The 20,332-nt window shown below is 39.0% G+C and overlaps 1 protein-coding gene across 1 annotated transcript in view; it reads right to left on the minus strand.

Annotated features, from left to right (window-relative positions):
• The window catches only part of SKAP2 (src kinase associated phosphoprotein 2), a 119,302-nt gene extending 100,245 nt beyond the window's left edge, over positions 1-19,057 (minus strand). Inside the window, exons 1-3 of the mRNA XM_053957474.1 lie at positions 18,923-19,057; positions 8,940-9,045; positions 7,040-7,065 (exon numbers count right to left, since the gene is read on the minus strand). Of these exons, the coding sequence (XP_053813449.1) occupies positions 7,040-7,065; positions 8,940-9,045; positions 18,923-18,971 (181 nt within the window). The 5' untranslated portion in view covers positions 18,972-19,057. The remainder of the gene's footprint in view (positions 1-7,039; positions 7,066-8,939; positions 9,046-18,922) is intronic.
• Between the last annotated feature and the right edge of the window lie 1,275 nt (positions 19,058-20,332).

Consider the following 20,332-nt stretch of genomic DNA (forward strand, 5'->3'; position numbering starts at 1 on the left):
ATAGGTGGCAGACTCTGGATAGAGGTACAAGCAACCTGCACTCATCCAGGACTAGATTAAACAAAAAAAAAATCTCCATTTTTTATTTTAAAGAAAAATAGTAGCAAATAAATAATATTTATCAATTTATATTATACACTGAAAAATACAATTCTTAAATAAACTAATTTATACAGAAGAACTGCAGGCATTTCAATAAGAAAGCTGACTCATTATGCTCTGGAGTTTTAACAGGCAACATTTCACAACGTGTTTATGTACTGGCATAAAAGAAGGACTACTTTCTGGTATCAGTCTTGGGGTTTTTGCCTCCTAGTTCTGTCAAGGTTAAAAGATATCTTAGGACTGTATACTTTTAATATATAAAGATATTGCTCCTGACAGTTCACAAAGAGGCTTCCTTTTGATCCTATGCTGTCTCCTACATTCCCAATCAGAGCAATCTCTGCCCTTTCTCCACTTTATATGCTCCTCCATCAATGTGTTGCATTGAAGTTTATACTCCACCTACGGAGTAAGAGCAGTAAGAATTGCATTTGAAGCTCCATATGTTACTCCTTGAACAGTCAGAGGAGTCAGTGTTGAGCAGTGTATTCTCTTCAGGTGCCAAGTATCTAAAAATACACCCAAAAAGCATCAATAAATTAAAGAAAAGCATTCAACTTGCACTTATGTAATAGAAAACCGAACTACAAAGCAACAATGGGCATCAGGTAAATGTATTCAATACAATTTGCAGGCATAATTGAAAGCATTGCTGCCTAATCAAACATCTAAAAGCAAAGCATGCTCAAACAAAATGTCTATAGACTCATTAGTTGGCAGCCATTCCATTACAATCACACATAATGTCAGTAGTGCCTTGAACCCATGCCAATGACAACAGCATAAATTTTGCATCTCATTTCTGTGGTCATAAAATTAATGACCAGTTTAAAAATACTTCTTTGCAAAAGTTATTGCCTAAAGAAATGACATGACTGTGTCCCTGTTATGCAGCCACAAGTATAATTATGGAGTTGATGCTCATTAATATAGTTTCTTGTTTCCCCAGAATAGCATGATTTATCTGGAAGTTGGGGAAAAATAGATTAATTAAAGGTAGATATTTAACAGTCACAATAACAAAAATATCTACATGAACTGACCCTATTCTCCAGTTTCTGCAACTTAAACTAATCTCCTACAGGTTTGATAGCAGAATCAATATTTTATGATGTCTGTTTTAAAAAAATACTATGTCATTCCTTATTAAATGCTACGTTTTCCATTACAGCTTATATATTGATTCAGGAAATAATGCATATCAAAGGGTAAGTTTACCACATTAGGAATGGAGCATAAAACAAACTCTCTTCATTGTAACAAGGGCTGTACTTCAGTTCATACCCCTTGTTCTGAAGACTTCAAACTGTGAAAAAAATTCAGTTGGTACAATATAATGAATAGGACCATATTACATTGTAAGAATCCAGCTTTTTAAAAATCCAGACTCTTTTCCCCCAAATAATTCATTTTCTTCTGCAACACTGAGATTATAACAATGCATTCCTAAGCATTAAAGATACTGTTTCCACCACTTTACTTTAAAAAAGAGCAAGCAAGATATTTCAGCCAATGCCTCTGAAAGAAACTTGCTAGCTCACATCCCCAGATAACTAAACACTTTCAATTTATTTCTAAAAATATCTAGACAGAATGATGCATTAAAACTGCTCAAGTATAAGAGAAATAAAACAACTCAGGAAAATAAAAAGACATATAGGTCAAACCACCCTGCTTCTTGCCTTTTCAGAAGGTCCCAAGTCGCAGCAGGTTGAAATCAGTTCGTCCTGTCCAATCTCTGCTGCAGTAAGAACCCATGAAACAAAGGACTGGATGAAGCCATCAGGGAGACCAAGCAAGGTTCTCACTACTCAGTTTTTCATAAGAACAAGTAGACAAAGCTGCTTTCAAGCTGGCAAGGGTACACTTTAGCCCCTTGATAGAAGCATCCTGTATTTTTAAGATGCTACTGTCCCAATCCACCAGTCACCCTGCAAGACTGGATTCTTCTGACAATCAGTTTTCCAATGCATGCTCTGCCATGCAGTCTGCTCTAATACAGTCATTCCTGAAGGGCTTTCTAGGGTCCCCTATTAACATGATGATTTGTAATAGCTTGTTTTGTAAAGGTCAAGTAGAAACTCTTTAGCAGCCACTTCTTAAAACAATACTGAAACAACAACAAGTTTGCAAGCAAATGTGCTTCAAGCAAGAAAAGCAACTGCAACTTTTGCTTGTTGAGTTGCCTCTCATTCTTACAATGTATATCAGGCCAAAACCATTTTGTGCTGCACTGGGGAATGCATGCCATGTTACTTGAAATTGCACTCGGTGTGGACACTTCACAGATAACAGCTGTGAGTTAAGGGACAGCACAGTGACTTGCCTACAGTGAAATCTCCCAGACTTCTGGGATAGAGTGGTATTTGGCACACTTTTAATGCATTTGATGGTCTCTCCAAAAATACATCATGATGAACCTTAAAGAACTGGGTAACAACTAAACCATATCTTTCCCATTTATGGTTAAATACTAACAATGTATTAATGTTCTTGACTAAAAAGTTCAAGTGTGTTAAAATATAGAACTCATGTGCTCATGTGGCTCTGGTGACCACAAGATACTGACTCCCTTTCTCAAGTCCAAAGAGACTTCTACTTGCTGCCATTTCCTGGAGTGTACAGAGGGGGGAAAAAAATAAAAACTAAATACAACCTCTGTACAAAAACAGAAAAGAAAAAATACAAAATCAAATCCTTTGCATATAGAGCTACTCCAACAGTTTGACTATTTCCACGAAGCAGAGGTCCCAAGCTCCAGACACACTCTGCTCTGCCAAGAGTCAGAAGCATCTGAGTCATCTAAAGGTTTCCTACAGGTGCTCCCCATAATTACATAGTGAATAACACCAGTGCTCTAGAGACACAGATTTACCCTCTATTATGTTACAGTGAAATAAAAACAAAAGTGGACCATCATCAATTTTTATCTGATAGAGATAAAATTTTATATTATTTTATAGAGATAAGATTTTATAGAGCGAAAAATGCTAGTTAGAAAATGTAATGTCATACTTTTCTGCATAATTTAGTGCTGCAGATCAGACACGAGGTGCAATGAGTGCTTTCTGGAGAACTGGTTCTGCAAATTCCCATAGTATGACTCGATTTGGCTAGTACTTCTGGTGTCTCACTTTCAACATTGAGCCAAAATATTTTGTGAAAAGTGAATAAAAATATATCTTTTACTAAAATAAATGAATAGAACAGATGGCAAGTGAACTTCAAACACAAACACAGTTTCTAGAGCTTAGGGTGCTTCTGCCAACTTTAGCACTATTTTTAGCATAAATTTAAAACAAGGTTCTTTTTAACTAAACATTTTGGCAGTCACAGTATTGACTCAATTAATCTCAAAACAGAGAAATGCCAAAAACTGTATTAAGTCAGAATCTTTGACAAAGTTGAGACTTTTATACCCTTAGTGGAATATTAGTCTTATAAAAAATGAATCCAATTTGTATGCAAATTACCTTTGTTTTCAAGTTTTTTCCCAATTCTAAGATCTAGAATAGATCTCTGAGTGTAACTACAGCTTTTTAGTTTTGCTTAAACTGCTTAGATAAACAGTCAAATATTTCAAATTTAAAGGAAAAAAAAGGCAGCAGTGTCTAAGGGAAAGACATTTATACAGAGCTTTTCAATTTAAGAATAAAACAGATACAATAAATGTCTAATAATTTTAAAAAATTAAATCTGATCAAAGACCAGTGGATTGGATATAAACATAATTGTACATTTTTGGTCATAAGAACAACATGGACTTTCTTTATCCATAAATTAACAACACACTTAACTGTAAAAGTCAGTGTTAAATCAGGCAACACACCCCACACAATAATTAAATATTTTCCCATACAATTAATTTTGTGTCCTTCAGTTGCACATGTACCCACTTCTCCTAAAAAGCTTCATTTTTTTTTTCAGTCTGTATAGTCATAAAATATGCTTTTGTCAGCGTATTTACTGACCTGACAGACAACATCAGAAGGCTTCTTTCTAGGAAGATTCAAGAAAGTCCTCAAATTCATCAATCTGGTTGCAAAGAAATATGTATGCACTTTCTGAGAGACGCACATGGGTGATCATAGTTTTAAGGAGCCTGGTTCTACTTGCACACATACTTTCCAATTTTTTTAATTGTTATTCTTTCACACCTCCTTGCTTTATCCTTATGGATAGGCAAGATTCTGTATGCTATTGGCCAAAGCCCATAAAACAAGAGTTTACAAATAACTTAGTCAAACCAGCTAGTCACTACGTGCAGAGTCAGTGGGGCTTCAAAAACATTCAGCGATGAAAGAGTGGACAGTATGCCCACAACACATCCTTGTGGAACAACTCACAAGCTGGAGGAGACACTGTTTCAGAGAGCAGAGTCAAGTATCATTATGTCCTACAGGAAGTGTATGAATTTTGAAAGTGTTAGTCCACTTCTTTCAGCCTCCAAAAATACTTCTGGATGCCTCTGAAAGGATGACAGGTCACAACTCACAAGATTGAAAACAGCTGATGTGTTATAACTACTGTATCACAATAACATACCATGACAGCATGTACCATTCTTCACCTTTCCTTTCAGCTAGAACAGAGATTATTTTATTTACATTTTTAAAATGTAAAGTGTGAGTGACTGCTACCACAAAAGCAAGAACAGCAAATATGGAGTTTAAATACACACACTAGTTTTTATTCTTCCTAGCTTGTTTCAGGGTAGTTTCCAAATTCCTGCTGCCACCCCTCCTTTTTTTCCTAAAAGATATAATCCTTATTTCACCTTATATGTTGACATCTTTCTTCTTTCTCTGGAGGGGGTGGAACTGACCATCACAGCCTTCTGAGTTCTCAATACTTTCCAAATTTTCCATTTTTCAAATGTCTAGGTGTGCAGAGAGGTATGAAAATGGGCACAAAAGTTGACCTCTGTCAGCTGCTGCCAGTGCTTTGTTACACTAGGAGCTGGCCAAGAATCTGACTGCTTATCTCCATGTGAGTCCTTTGTTCTACACCTACAAAAGTCACGCCTAATTTGTACAGTCCTAAAGTAAGAATGACACAACCAAATAAAGTTTAGCACACACTTCTTGAACTCTGGACATTACACCAACAACTCATACCACTGATTCACATTCCCTCAAATAATTTGCAAGTAAGTGCAGACTCCTATTTCTCATAAGTTTTTTTATACTCTTGCAAGCAGCAAACGCACATTAATTTGGAGAAATGTATCCTTGCTCACAGAAAACAATGTTATAACTTTCAGTTTATTGAAAAATACTGAAAACTAAGGAGTGAGTGTTCAAAACCTCAGCATTTTTACATAGTTCTACGACCTGAACCAGAGATACATCACGAGAATTTTTTAAAAGGCAATGTATCCTGCTTAAGAATCAAATGTACTCTAATAAAAAGAATAAGACTGAATATAATTTTCACAGAAATTACAGCAAGTTATGCAGTAACAATTACAGACTATACAAATCAAAGAATCCATTTTGCTAGAGATAATGAAATCTCATTTTTGTTAATAATTTGTTGAACTGGAAAAGAAATTCTGAATCAAATTACCAATGAAGAAAGTAAATAGACTAGAATTTTCTTGACCTTCAAATTACACAAAGCAATAAATGCAAACTCTGCTTTTTGAAGGCAACTGTCATGCTTATTACAGAGTCAGAGCCTCAGGAAGTTATTAAATCTTCAAAAACAAGCTCTCCCAAAGTGAGACAGGTTTGCAATGAAACAACCACCCTGCCTAATTTCAGTGAGGAGAAGAGGAAAACTACATTTTATCTTCTGTAACAGTGCTGAGCTGCAATATAAAACAATAGTAAATTACTGTAATGCAATTTTTAAACAATCACACAGTTGGAGTTTACAGAATCTTGGCAATCTTGAATCTTTGGGAAGTTTCAAGTTGCACTGTCCCTTTCAATTGAACTGTTATGGCTGCATAACTTGATTTAAACAGGCATAAGAAATGTATGAACTTGCTGTGCCTTGTTACATTATTTGCCTAATATGACTTACATATTTTCATTTTTTCAGGAGGCATGCTGCAGCCTACACATTTGAACCTCCTTGTCCAGAAACAGACAGTTCTTCAACCACTGTAAAAAGTGAAGCTTTGCATAGGCTTTTTTGACCTCGCACTGTGACCCTCATACCAGCATCCACAGGCTATAGGTCATGACCTCAAGAATTAGCATCATGGAAATAAGAGCCCTTCCAGGTTTAGTTACAGAACAGAACACTGTAGCAACAAACCCCTCAGTCTTCTCTAAACTGAACTCTGCAGCTTTGTTTAAACTCCACTAGAAGACAATAGATAACCCACACTTCAGTTTTCATTACTCGCACACTAAATCATCTCCTCTCCAGCTAAAGGTCTGAGCTCCCGCTGCACTATGAAAACATTCATTCAGTGTGGATCGAAAGCCAATATCATATTGCCACGAGATGATCCTATTAAAAGGTTAAAGAAACATCACTATGGAATTGAAGACTTTTGCAACGTTAAGAAAAAAAGCTGAAATAAGTAATCTCTGCTAAAATTTTATCTCCTAAGCAGGCTACTTTGCATTCACTTCCTCGGGGTGGGGGGGGGGGGGGGGGAAAAACCGCACATCACATGGTCTTTCGCAAGGCTGCACTCTTGCTAACAAAGCTCCATTTATACTAAATTTATAACAAATAAGCTCCATAACGAGCTCCATTATATATTAAATCCTGAGCTACTTTCTAGCTCAATCTTTCCATCAGCGAGCGCTCTGTGCTGTCATCGCTGCCGGCAGCAGCCCCGGTCGATGTGCGCGCCCCGGGCGCTCGGGCGGCTGTTCCCCGTCAGCCGCAGCAGGGGGCGCCAGTCCCCTCGGCCTCGGGCGGCCGCGGCAGTGGGAAAACACCACGGCGGGGGAAAGGGCACGAGACTCACCTTTCTCCGGGAATTCGTGAGGATAACTGCAGAAAAAGAAGAAGAAACATCATAAAGCAATGCACACTTGCAAACCCACGGCATGAGGACATGGCACAGAACAGCAACCAGAGTTTTCAACAAGTTTTGTGGTCGAAACTCAGCGCTGCAAGTTTTCCTTGAAAATTCTGAAGTCTTTATCTTTGCCTTAAAGTATTTACTCAGTTTTCCTTTTGCCTTTGCAGATGACAGAATCCCCAGTCACTTCAAGGAAGACTTGAACAAAACCAAATCCAGACTGAGCAGCCTCTTCTAGCTAAGGTATCTTAAGGTATAAAAACACACAAAAGCATCTATAACTTTAGTAAACCTTCTAAATGTTAACAAATTTTAGAATTTTTTGTGCACAAGTAGAACCATTAAACATATTTTGAAATAAACCAGTAGTTCAATAGGAAATGAAAGAAAAAAATCAAAAATAGTGGGTATAGCTACAGTAAATGTACAGAAATCCAAATGAAAATGTATTAATAATTAACCATAAAGATAAAAGTTAAAGCATGGCTAAATAAGAATTCCTTTTCAAATAAGGAGATCTCAACTTATATAATGCCTAGAAAACAAACAAAAAAAAATTATCATCCCAGAGGGAAAACATACTTTCATATACTGTTTCTTCAGAGCTAAATCTTGGTATTTCAGAAACTAAAATAATCACAGAATGCAGTTTGATGATACAGACAAATTATCAGGACAGAGTTATGTAGAATGGCATTCAAGAAGCACTCATGGGCTAAGTACTAACTGGCAAATAAAATGCAACTGCCAAGATCATTTTTATGAACAATAAGCAGTAGTAAGGATATCAGTTTAGTCAATATGGAGATGTTGGCAAGAAAGAAGCAAAAGAGAAAGGAATGGTCTAGAGATAAGAAACTGAGAAATGCAAACAGAGATAAAAGGCCAGATCTAAGAAATCCAGTGTAGCAAGCGACAGTAATAGACACAGCCCAACATGTGGGATGTTAAAATCAAAGAAGACTACAATGTGTATGTATTTTGTAGCCTGCATGAAAAGCAAAACACTGTTAACAGTGAATAATATTACAGGAAATGAGGAAGGCATTAGAAATTAAAATAAGATGTGAAACCATGGGGTCACATGAATGAATAGTAAAAGATTCAGTGTCAATATGCTTATAAATGCAGGTTCCCTCTCTTTGATATTTCATCATCCAAAAAAGCATCAGTCAGTCAAGAAAAAAGTCAATAGCACTGTATCTGCAAGTCATCTGTATAGTCACAGTTAACTCAGTAACCCAGAATAGAAAACACAGGACAGAAAAATTAAATACATAAAATACTACTTTCTTAAAGGAGAGTTATGAGAGAGAACTATTTCCCTAAGCATTTACAGCCTGAATGAAAAGAACACAAAACTTCAAATACAAGATTTTGGGACACATCTCATGTCTCCCTCCAGTTAGCGCCCTCACCAGATGACTGTGCTGTCCTTGAAATTATAAATAAGTTGCCACAGGGGCAGAAGCATGCCATCAATGAAATGCTTAGGAGATAACACACAGCTGTCTTACACCAGCTGAGTATGGTGATAGGAAGCTCATTCATATCCTCAATACATTATATTTCTCATGTTTTAATGACTCTTACCAAAGCAGAGGTGAAGGCAAGCTCTGCCCAACTAGCTTGCAATTAGGTTTCAGAATATTAAGCAATTCAAATGGGACAAATAATTCTGATCCCATTTCTTACTAAATTGTAGCAGCTTTGAGAAGACAAGACTTGAACCCAGATAGATTTTTAATTGTTAATACGATTAATGTTTATTAAAAGATTGCATAAAACTTTAAGATATCAGTAAGTGACTTTCTAACATATTAAAGCCATGAAGTTCACTTACCTTGCCTTAATATCCTTTATCTTTTTAAGAAGAACTTCCCTCCTTTCTTTTGCTTTCTTGGATAGATTTTCTCCTTTTAGTGCTTGGAAAACAAATGTTTCAACATCTAAATAAAGAAAAAAAATAAATACACCTCAAAAAAAATTACAAAATACTGCCGTAATGAGCTTGTCCTGATACTACTGTGAAAAAAAAAAAAAAAGGAAATTATTTTCAGCCCTACTCACAGCATAGTTAACAGACATTTTAGATTCTAAATGGGATACATTTGTTCTCTATCTACTTATGCTTAGCACAGCAAATCCTATGGTGACATTTGATTCTTGCTCACTTAATTATGCTACGTAAGTCCTAATAAATTGCAGTCCTATAACAATTACTTTCCATCACCTAAAGTAAAAGACAAAGCTAAAACATGGAAATAGCCTTTATGCATATATTACTGCCATGTTATTTCAGAAGATCAAGTTGCAAAGATGGTTGTGTAATTTATTATTTCAGCAGTAACACTTACCCAGATACTAATATAGCTCACTTACTGGTTACAGTATTTTTAAGTGTTCTCACAATGCCTCTGAAATCACTGATTGACTAAAGAGTCATATCCAAAGCAATCCTGAAAACAATTAGGTAAGTAAATTAACCATATCAAAGGAGTCAAGCTCAACAGTGTACTTTAAATTAAGAACACCTCCACTTGTAGAATCACAAACTAAGGCTCTAGCCCGCACTCTAAATTTTAATTCTTATTCAGATGATACTTTTATATAGTCATGTAGAAACAAAGCATTCCATAAAAGCTACAACAGTTCTTTTAATATAGTAAAAATCCATACCATAGGATAAAAAGAATGCAGTGTATTGAATTTGTGGGAGTGTAACTCCCCCAGTAGTATGTTTTCCTTATTGACCAAACAAAGGCAAAAACCATTTGAAGTTTCTTATAGTTACCAATCAACATACAATTGTCCCAAAAACAGAAAAGTAGAAATACAACCAAAAAGTCCTGCTTGTTAATATAAACATCTCACCTGTATGGGTAACAACTGCCCATTGAATAAGAGAATTTTGTTACCATTTGTGGGTAACAAAACACCTTCTCACAGTGCCTGCCCACCCCCATAGACACACACAGAGACACATATATATACCTTGGCTCTCTCTGCATAGATGCAAATGCATATGGATAGTACTATTTTAATCCTATAACTTTTCCAATCAGATGACACATTCCATTTTAACACAGAAACACAAATAACAGCCAATTAAGTACACAACTGTCTATGTGCAAAAGCTTATGTGAATATTTGCCACAGATTTCCTAAATGAAAATTTAATTGCCTCCTTTTTTTGCTATTACAAAAATGTTCTTCTTTACAAATAATTCACTAGATTTTTATTTAAATGTTTAGATTACTGTCCTCATCAAGTGTGGCAAAAATATTCATTTTTTACAGTATTTTAGAGTTCTGAAGAATGATATTGATCCTCCTCTCTCCATAAGACAGAGAATCTTCCCCATTACATTTTCCAAAGCAATCCTGAATGGGGGAGACCTTCACTCAGTTCTGTGGCATTCCTTCTTTAAAAGGACAGAAGGAAAGGCACTTAGCATGTATTAATGAATCCTCCAGACATACCCCCAACAGTCTCTATGCTGCACACCAAGAATGCCTGCAGGGATTTTTTCCAAACTCAAAGAAAAAGTACACATCTTCGTAAATTCCAATGATTGGAATTGCCAATCAAGCTGGCAGAGAAGAACCCACAGAACCCAATGACATTGACAAACTACAAAACTAAGATCAAAAAATGGATACTTTTACTATTCAGAGCAAAAATCAAAACAATTCAAAACAAATCAACAGTTCTTCTCTCAGTGAAACCTAACAGGATTTTCCAGTACAAAACAAGCTTTCATTGAAGAGGGAGAGCATAATTAAATATTTATTTTTCCATACTTTTATCTATTTATTTTAAAAAATAGATAGTAGCTTCAAAGTTCTACCCAGGCACCAACATGCAAAACTTTAGAGGAATTAGTTATGTTTATAAATCAGGAGCAATACTTGCATGGTAATCTTTGGACACTAATTAATCACAAAACTTGGATTCAGAAGTCTTCATTTAAACTCAGTGGGTTTCTTCACCTCTTGGAAAAGCTCAGCCCAGGTGAGAATTCTGCTGTCTCAGATTCTGACTATCAAAGCTTTATTCAAATAGAAATGTTGAAATAACACAATTAAGGAGTATGTGGGGAAGAGAAACAAAGTCGATTATTATAAAAAAGGATTACCACTTCTGGCTTAAAATACACTGTGGATACAAAAATTTCAGGACTAACTATATTGCTGAAAGATTTTGTTGTTTTCCAGAAAACCTTGGACTTCAAAAGCAGAAATAATAGAGAATTTTCAACCACAGAAGAACAGGGCAGAAGCAGATGCTCCATTTACTCTCAGTATAAGTAGAGCTGGAGGAGAGAGGCAGAAAGCAGCAGTTACAGAAGACATCCCTGGGATGGCTTCCCTCTCACATGAGTATGTGAAACAAGTTCTCCGAGCTTAGGTGTACCCACAGTCAGGGTGCACTGTTTTCATCATGGAACACTACTACTTCCATATGTCCAGTGACATCATATGGCTTGATTCATCACAACCCCAAAATACAAAGACAGATCTGACATACGTATGATGCTAAAGAAGCAGTTTACCTGAAAATTACATCTTACTGTATCATATATATTTCTTATCTACTCACAGTTACACAGTATATTATATATCTTGTTTTAATCTACTGTTGTAAATCCATCCAGGATGTACCAGATGCAGAAGATGAGTAACATCCTAAGCTTCTCTGGACAAGAAGCCAGCAAGACATCTAAGTTATGATCATCTCTTCACTTCCTGTACTTCCACATTGTGGAGGAATATGGACTGCCTTAACATAAGGAAATGTTCCTGTAATTTCTCTGACCTTCCACAAAGTGATTTATGTAGGAATTAGACCAGAACTTGGGACTTCAGTACGGCAGAACCAAGTTTAACACAGTAAACTTCAAAGAGAAGCAGCAAAATATACCCATTTCTCACCACTATTCTAGTCACATACTTGCTCTCCCTTCTCGAGGATGATCCACAACTTGGTCTCTGATGTACTAGATTAATGCTACTCAGAAAACAAAACTGCTCCTCCTCTACAGTGTAGATGCTGTTTCATGCTTCAGCAGCAGCTGATCCATCAAGAAATTTTAAGAGGAATAAAAGATAAATTCCAGAAAGAAAACCTCTTTGAACAGATTTCTGGTCTAAAAGCACTTTAACTAATCAGTTACCCCAGAGCAAAAAAAAAAAACCCAAATGACATATTCCCAGAATTTTTTCCTAATGAATTGAGCAGCTATTTAGTATCACACATTGCAGACATTTACCTGTTCCCACTGAAAATATGAAAATAAAAAATAAATTTTAAAAACACTAGAACAAATAAACAAAAACAAAGCAAAGAAAAATACACAGTGGAAACCTACTTAACACCTCTTTTCTTAAGCCTGTGTGTTAGACTGCTTGATAGTTTAAATGCCCATACTTGTTGCTCTGTTTCTTAAAGCTCATGATGTTAAATTTGCTTGCATCACACCCCAGAGCAATTATTTACCTGCAGGAACGAACAAAAGCTGCCAAACTGAAAGATACAATTGATACAAATCACCCACAAATTGCTCCGCCAATACAGGTTACAAACTGACCGAAAAGGAAAGTCACACCTCAGTCTAGCTCTGTCCACTTCAACCAGCTCATACAGTTCAAAACTTAAGTGCCAATTCACAGAACAGTCAAAAGCTAAAAGCCATTGTAATTTCATTTTCATCTACAGTACTTTTACAAGGAGAAAAGCTAAAATTTATTTTGCATTTCATTGTTAAAACAGTTTATGGTTCTCTTTACTTCAATGATTATAAACAGACAACACAGAAAGATTTTAATCATTTTAAAGTCTTTGGAGCGATTTTCCTTAATGAAGGCTGGAACTACACAGATGGAATTTTTCAAGAACATTGCAAATTTCTAGCCCAAAGCAAGCGCTGTGTTAAAGAGTGCTAAGCATAACAAATCATAGCACGTTTGTTGTTTACAGGATTTAATATTGTAAATGTAAGTCACACTTAATAAACAAACATACTTAGGACAGAACTACCTCAATTTTTTGTCAGGGTGGGTCAAGCAGATTCCCACAAAGGCACTCAAAGACTATGTGCTGGGTCGTTCTTCATCCCCTTCTCCAGCAGATAACCAAAATGTTATCCTATCACATTATCAAGAAGTTAATCACTCCATCATGGACACGTCAACTGATGAGTTGACACCATTCAGATGACAAGAATCAGAAAGTGGCAATGAGATAGGAGCATCTCCACACACATGGCAGGGCCCCTGGCCCAAGGAGAAATGAGGCTGGTTTGGAGGCTGGACACCCATCCATCATATGAGCAGGGACATTCCAGGGGATAACCTGGCAGTTGTACTGCCACTCGCACAAGAAGGCAACAGCAGCTCAGCTCAGCTGCAATTCCTGCAGCCACCAGCCTTTTCTCTCCTCTGCCTCAAGGACCCAGAGAGCCAGCAGCCGGCTGCCGGCCAGAGAATTTGGGATGGCAAGCCAGAGAATTTTGGGAGATAGCTGCAAGCTAGGCACATTTATTACACACATGCTGTCCAAAGGTGACCAATATTAAACAGATTGCCATGTATCTTTCAGTTTTACACAGGCTGGCATCAGAAAACAATTAATTAATTTGATTTCAAAGTTGTCATGCGATTCATTAATAGGGAAAAAGCCTGAAGACAAACTGTTAAGAATAAATGTCACTGCCTGTTCTCTTAAATAAAGAAATATTGGAGGATTTTGCTTCTGCTCTCCCCCTGACTTCACAACTACATTTTAAAGTCTCTCTCTCCAGAGTTTGCTAAATCGCCTTTTAAATATATATACACTTAATCAGAAACAGAACACACGATGTAAAATAAAAATGACTGAACTTCAAGACGTCTAAAAATACCACATTTATCCAGCCTAACAAGAAGGTGAGCATTCCTTTCAGTGCAAAGTCCTGGAAAGGACTGCCTTTAAAAACTGCTGTACCTTAAATCCCCAGCAGCAAGGTTATGTTGCTGTGTTGACACATACAAAGTAAGTATCATGAAAAATGTTGACACTTAACAGTTTTACTAGTGATTTTAAAAGTAGAAGTATACACAAATTGCTAAGACTCCTCAAATGAAGTAAATCGATAAGGCATGTCTTTTAAAAGATTAAAAAAGAAAAATTTTAATCAAGGACTATATATATATATATATATATATATATATATATATATCTAATCTCATTGGATGAGTAGTTGAGCATCTTCTCTCTATATTAAAGAGGTGAGAAAAGATGAAGCTGTAACATATTAAGCATATAATGAAAAAAAACCACACCAGTACAAATCATGATCAAGTTACAAAATGATTCCAAATGAACTATAATAAAAAATGTTAAGGATTAACCTAAAGATTTACACTGTATGCCACATTATGCTGTGTCTATTGTGGTTTGTTGACATATGATTATGAAAGAAATGTAAACCCAGTCAGATGAGAAAGATAGACTCCATGTTAATTGAAAAAGACAAACTAAGTGAATAATGAGTATATAAAAAATAGCCTATGCCATTTTTATCACCCATATATGACACTTATTCCCGAATTTATGGCAGAGACAATTGAACTATGTTTCAAATCACTGGAGGTTATTTCTTACCGGGAGTCCCTCTGTGCATTTTTTTCACCTCACTGTTTCTAATCTTACTCCATTACTATAGAAACACATACATACTACCAAAGCTGTAAATACATGTCTACTTAAAAGATGTCTACAATAATCCCCCTCGTTTATCTTGTACAGATGGATTCTTCAGCAAGAACTGGTATTTGTTAAAGCCTTGGAAACATGGAAATAATACTTTTTAAAAAGAGTGAAGTTTTAAACAACAGTGTGCTTTCAAATTTAAACCAATCAATAAAGAAGAGCCACACTGTACCCAGAAGGTTTTTTTTTTTTTTATGACAGGCATGTAAGGAGCAAGTCCAAGAACAGCTGATGTGGAAAATGAAAATGGACAGTTTGTTTTTTGGGGGATTGGGGTAAATATAACCAGTGTAGTCCAAAAATAAAAGGTAAGCAACTCCTGCACGGGATCCAATGTCTTGTAGATTTCTTGCCTTGCCCTTTTCTGCAAGCTATTTCCAAGATGCAACTAAACAAATAGGTAAAGAGTATTACTTTGAAGGAAAAAATAAGAGGAATCACACAGAAAAAGGTGATTTGGACAATAAAACTAAGCATTTAAGCAAACTGATGACCGAAGAAACCAGTCTGGTTTACATTACAGAAGAAATAATATGCCTTTGGGGGAAGAAGCAGCCTTCAAATGCCTCCTCAGCTATGAAAAAGCCAAAACTTACTAAGGAAAAATAGATGTGAGCAGGCCTCCAACAATCTATGTAACCAGCAACAATTTGAGGAGACAAAAAAAGAGAAACATTCCACTTTGCTGAACACCCACAAAAAAAAAAAAAAAAAAAACAACACATAAACAGAAGAAAAGGCAGAGCAGGGCTGGGCTTCCTTCACTAAATTCCACTGTCTAAAGCATCATCTGTATCTGCAGGGACATGGCTGGGGAACGAAGAAGTTACATACACTATCACACACCTCCGAGGTGTAAAGAGGGAGATAAGACAGCAACAAACTTACTTTCTCCTCCTACAGGAGTTCAACATATGACCAGAGGACCCTGTTTCTGTCTCCAGTGTTTCCCTCCTACCACTTGAACAAGTCAGAGAAGACAGGATGGGATTGTGCAATCCCAATAATCCTCTGCAATAAGTCTATTGCCACACTGACCTTTCCCCTTCAACTTTACAGAAACGGCTTCCTCCTGTTTCCTACTAATGCAGTTAGCCCTGAGCTCAAGCTGTGCTTCTGCCTGGAACATTTCAGCATCACTGATATGCAACTATAATGACCCTGCCAGCATGTGTGACAGAATTTGTTTTTGTGTTAAAGATATAATATTGTTTAAGTTCAAAGTAAAGCAGTCACAAGTCAGAAAATTTCCTGTGCAACTTTAATTCATCCCCTGGTGTGTTTATTCCCATTATCGCCATGTTTAACTACAGGAGCACTTAGTATGTTTTCCAGTAGGATCCCTACTTGTTCAGCATGGTGGGTGGACATACTCCAACCATCAATCAAGGGTAAGTAGGGATAAGGAAATCCATATGATTGTTCCTCCACTTGTTGCAAAAGTTGGAAATCATAGGCAAAAAGGCCAAGAAAAGGAGGGAGAATAGACGAGCACAGTATTTATGAGATTTTGCACCTGTGAGAGCCTCTGCTAGGTAAACACCAGACTAAAATACAATGCTTGTCGCTACCCATTAGCTGCATGTTCTCAACTGAACCTGATATGAAGAAGTGCCTGGCACTTGTAATGGCCACTAACATAGACATCCAACTCATATTATTATCTGGAGAAACCAGCACAGCATGGAGGCAGGTGAATTTGAATTCTAATTCTGTTCCACCATTGATTATTTTTTGCGACCCCAATCACATCTTGTTTATTATACTAATTTTAACAATGGGGAAACAATATTCCCTCATCTCAAAGAGGTGCTGATCAATAACTGTGAGACATTAAAATAATACATTAAGAAGCACCCTCGAAGAAGAGCATGCAGAAATTAATAACTATCAACTATCTGTGGTCTTTGTAGTGTGTAACAGTTTCTTGATGAATAGTAAAGATACTACAGAGCTCCCTTCCCTCCCCCATACATCTTCACAACAGGAATAGTTTGAGGAAAAAAAAAAAAAAAGAAGTCTACATAAAAGATTGTAAGATCCTACACATATCAGTGAAAGAACTGCTTATACAGTTTACTGGATTACTCTTATTTCTAACTTTCATGCACTTGACTGATAACCTTTAAAAAGAGAGTTTAACACAAACTGTAAAAAGTAATGCCATAATTTATTTTTCAAAAATAAGCAGGTTATTTAATTTTAACATTGTATAAGCTTACAAGGTTAACCTTGAAGGTAACAATTAAAAGTTGCAAACTATTAGTTACATGTTACATACATACAAAACAAATATTTAAAGATCATTGGTAAATCATTCCATTGCCTTCTTAACTTCAGTTCTACAGACAGCACAAAAAGAAACGAGAAAAGCTAAAGCTGTACATACTCTACAAACATTAGATACCTGTACATAACTTAGGCTGCTGCTCAGAGCGACTCTGAAAGTACATTACATCTTGAGGAAAAATAGATGTTCTTGGTTTCACTTCAAAATACAAATTTCTGTGGCTTTCTTTCCATGGCAGACTGGATAAAGATGGGGAGAAGGAAGGAAGGACAAGTTGTGTACATGAGGTACCATGACTGAGAAAAATCACAATCTCAAATGATCCCATCTGCCTCACATCCTTCCCCTCAAAAAACAAAAAAATTATAAAGCACTTAAAATATTGAAGAGCTCCAAGATGAGCTTCACTCAGTGAAACTAGCACCAAAACAAACATATATGCTCCGCATCTGACCATGAGTTCCAGAATTCAGTATTGCCACAGAAAATACCAAGATTTAGAAAGGGTCTCTATGGGTAATACTTATTTTTTCTAAATTATTAAGAATCTATTCCATCATATGAAATCATTAGAAGCTTTCCTTTTTTTTTTTTTTTCCTCTGGTGGCCTTCCATGCAAATTTTAACTACAGATGGTATGATACACAAGTAACGTAGTTAGAAACTGCAGTTAGGAAACACTTCAGACAGCTGGCAGGAGATGCGGTGAGAGCAATATGTTTCATGCATTCGCTCTTACAATCAAAGTGTTAAAAAAAATAATAGTCTGTGAAGGTGATGCACTGCACTAGACTCTGGCAGGTGCCCAGCCATGTAATTGAATGCTTGGCCTCAGAAGATTTCAAAAAGCATGGGTAATTTGGATGGCAAAGTCAGAGCTACACAAGTTCCCGTGGCAGAAACAGAAGTTCTCAGAAGAGTCTCACTGATATTAAAAGGGTTCCAGGATACCAAACTTTTCTATAAGATACCAGAAAAGTCAACCTTTAAGTATACCATTTATTTTAATTAACAACAACAAAAAAACCCACGAATTCTTGAAGGTAAAAGATAGCCACTCGTATTTGGAATTCCGTACTAACACTATAACCTTTCACGGTGAGAAATCATCCCATTCCTACGCTCCAACGCATCCCGGGAGCGTGGACAGTCACGGTCAGAGGTGTATGACTGATGTGACAATACCCCAGCAATTCAGCAACCCTTTCGTCCGCTCCTCAGCTGTTCAGCGGGGAAGTTCACTACTTTTTTTCGGCTGATGCGGGCAGTCTGCCCTGCCAGCACACCCCGAGGGCAGACACTTCCTCCGGATGGCTCTGCGGTCACCCGGCGGTCACACGCGTGTCCGCGGGAGCCCCCGAACACCTCATCCCGGTTGGCGTCCGCAGCCCCCGACGGCGCCCGGCCGGAGGGGTGTCGGATCCCGGGCGCGGACGGGGGCTGCGGGCGTCCAGGCGGGAGAGGTGCCCGGCCCGCTCCTTCCTCCTTGCGGGGAAGCGAGCCGGAGCGCTGCGGCTCCCCACGGACGGGCACGGGGGGAGGAAGTAGCCGGGGAGGAGGAACTGGGGGGAGGGGAGGGAGAGAACCCCCGAATCCGTGCACTGGAAGTGATCGCCCAGCGCCCGCCAAGGAGCGCTCCGCCGCTGCCGCGTCTCCAGGGGCTGCTGCCCCCGCACGCCCCGGCTCCCCCGGCCCGTCACACCCCTACCGGCCCGCCCCCCTCGGCCTCCCCTCCGCCCGCCCCCCGGGAGGGAAGCCGTCCCTCCCTCCCTCCTGCTCTCACCTGCCAAGAGGCTGCAGACGTCCCCGGGGACGCCGGGAGCGCCGGACATGGTGCGCGCGGCGGGGGCGGCCGGGGACACCCGGCGGGCGGGGCTCGAGGGCTCAGACCGGTCCGGCCCCGGCCCCGGCGGCGAGGAAGCGGAGGCCACGCCCCCCGGCCGCGGCGGCACGGCCGAGAGCCGCGCGGGGGCGGGGTTTATCACCACAGGGGCGTGGTTTCCCGCCACGAAGGCGGGGCTTCGGCGCACTGGGGGCGGGTTTTACGCCACTGGGCGTGGCTTCGTGCTTCGGGGCGGGGCTTCCCGTCGGCTCGCTCCCCCCGCCCCGCCTCAGCGCCGCGCTTGCGCAGCATGCCCTCTCCCCCCCATGTTCGTAGCCCGCCGTGAGGGCGGCGCCGTCCCCGGGACCGCTGCCGGCGGCCATCCTGCGTGAGGGCACCGCGCGGGCCCGCCCCCGCGCCAGAACCAAACGTGGCGCTCAGCGCCGGCTCCCTCCGCGCGTTCCGCCCCGAAGGGCAGGAGAAGTTGGCTATTGGATAGGAATGACCCGAGGCCTCTGTCTGATTGACCCATTGATTGTCCCGCCCACTAAGCCAGGGCCTGGCGTCCCCCCGTCCTCCCACAGGGGTGGGCAGGGCTGGATCGATGGGTGTGGAGGGCGGTACTTGGGGATTTAATTTCTTCCAGGCGTTTTTCCGTCTTTCTTTAAGAGCGAGGTGCCGACGTTGTTCCTCTCGGCTTTCTGTCATTACCAGTGTCAGGGTTTAGGATGGCAGACAGCCACAGCCTACAGCCCAGCCTCGTGCCTGTGCCAATGTCCCAATGGTTGCAGCTGGCAAAATCAAGCCGTGGAACTTGAGGAAATCAATGAAGCTGTGGGAACAGGCCCGTTCGTATTGGTGTCTGTTAGCACAGGTGTGTGAGCAGCGGCAAAAAGAGATGCTGTTACTAAGCAGCACAGCTGGGCTGCTAGAAGGGCCAGCTTTGCTGGAGTGTTGCTTATGAGGCAGCTTTTGTATGTTTTTCCCACAAATCCCTAGTTGTATGTATTTGGAGACATTGGTGATGTAATATATTTAGTGTAGAAATAGTCAAAGTAAACTCTTAGCATGTCTTTCTGTGTCCTGGATGATTTTGGCTGTATCTATGTTATAGCTGCAGAAAGTGTTTGTGTTAGAGCTGTGTTTATGTTAGCACATCTGTGTATCATACCAGCATAGGAAAAACACCAATTAGAAGAAGTTTCATATATGAAATTTCAGCTTTATACCAGTGTAATTACATTAATACTTGTGGCACAGTTGGCAGTATGGTTGTGACAGTCAGGTATTAAACAGTTTCCTACTTCTGCTTGGTGTAGCTGTGACCGCTGAAGTCTGCAGTGTAGACGTGGTGTTAGATTATATTGTTCT

This window comes from Vidua chalybeata, chromosome 1 (assembly GCF_026979565.1).
Source record: "Vidua chalybeata isolate OUT-0048 chromosome 1, bVidCha1 merged haplotype, whole genome shotgun sequence".
In the NCBI taxonomy this organism is placed as follows: Eukaryota; Metazoa; Chordata; class Aves; order Passeriformes; family Viduidae; genus Vidua; species Vidua chalybeata.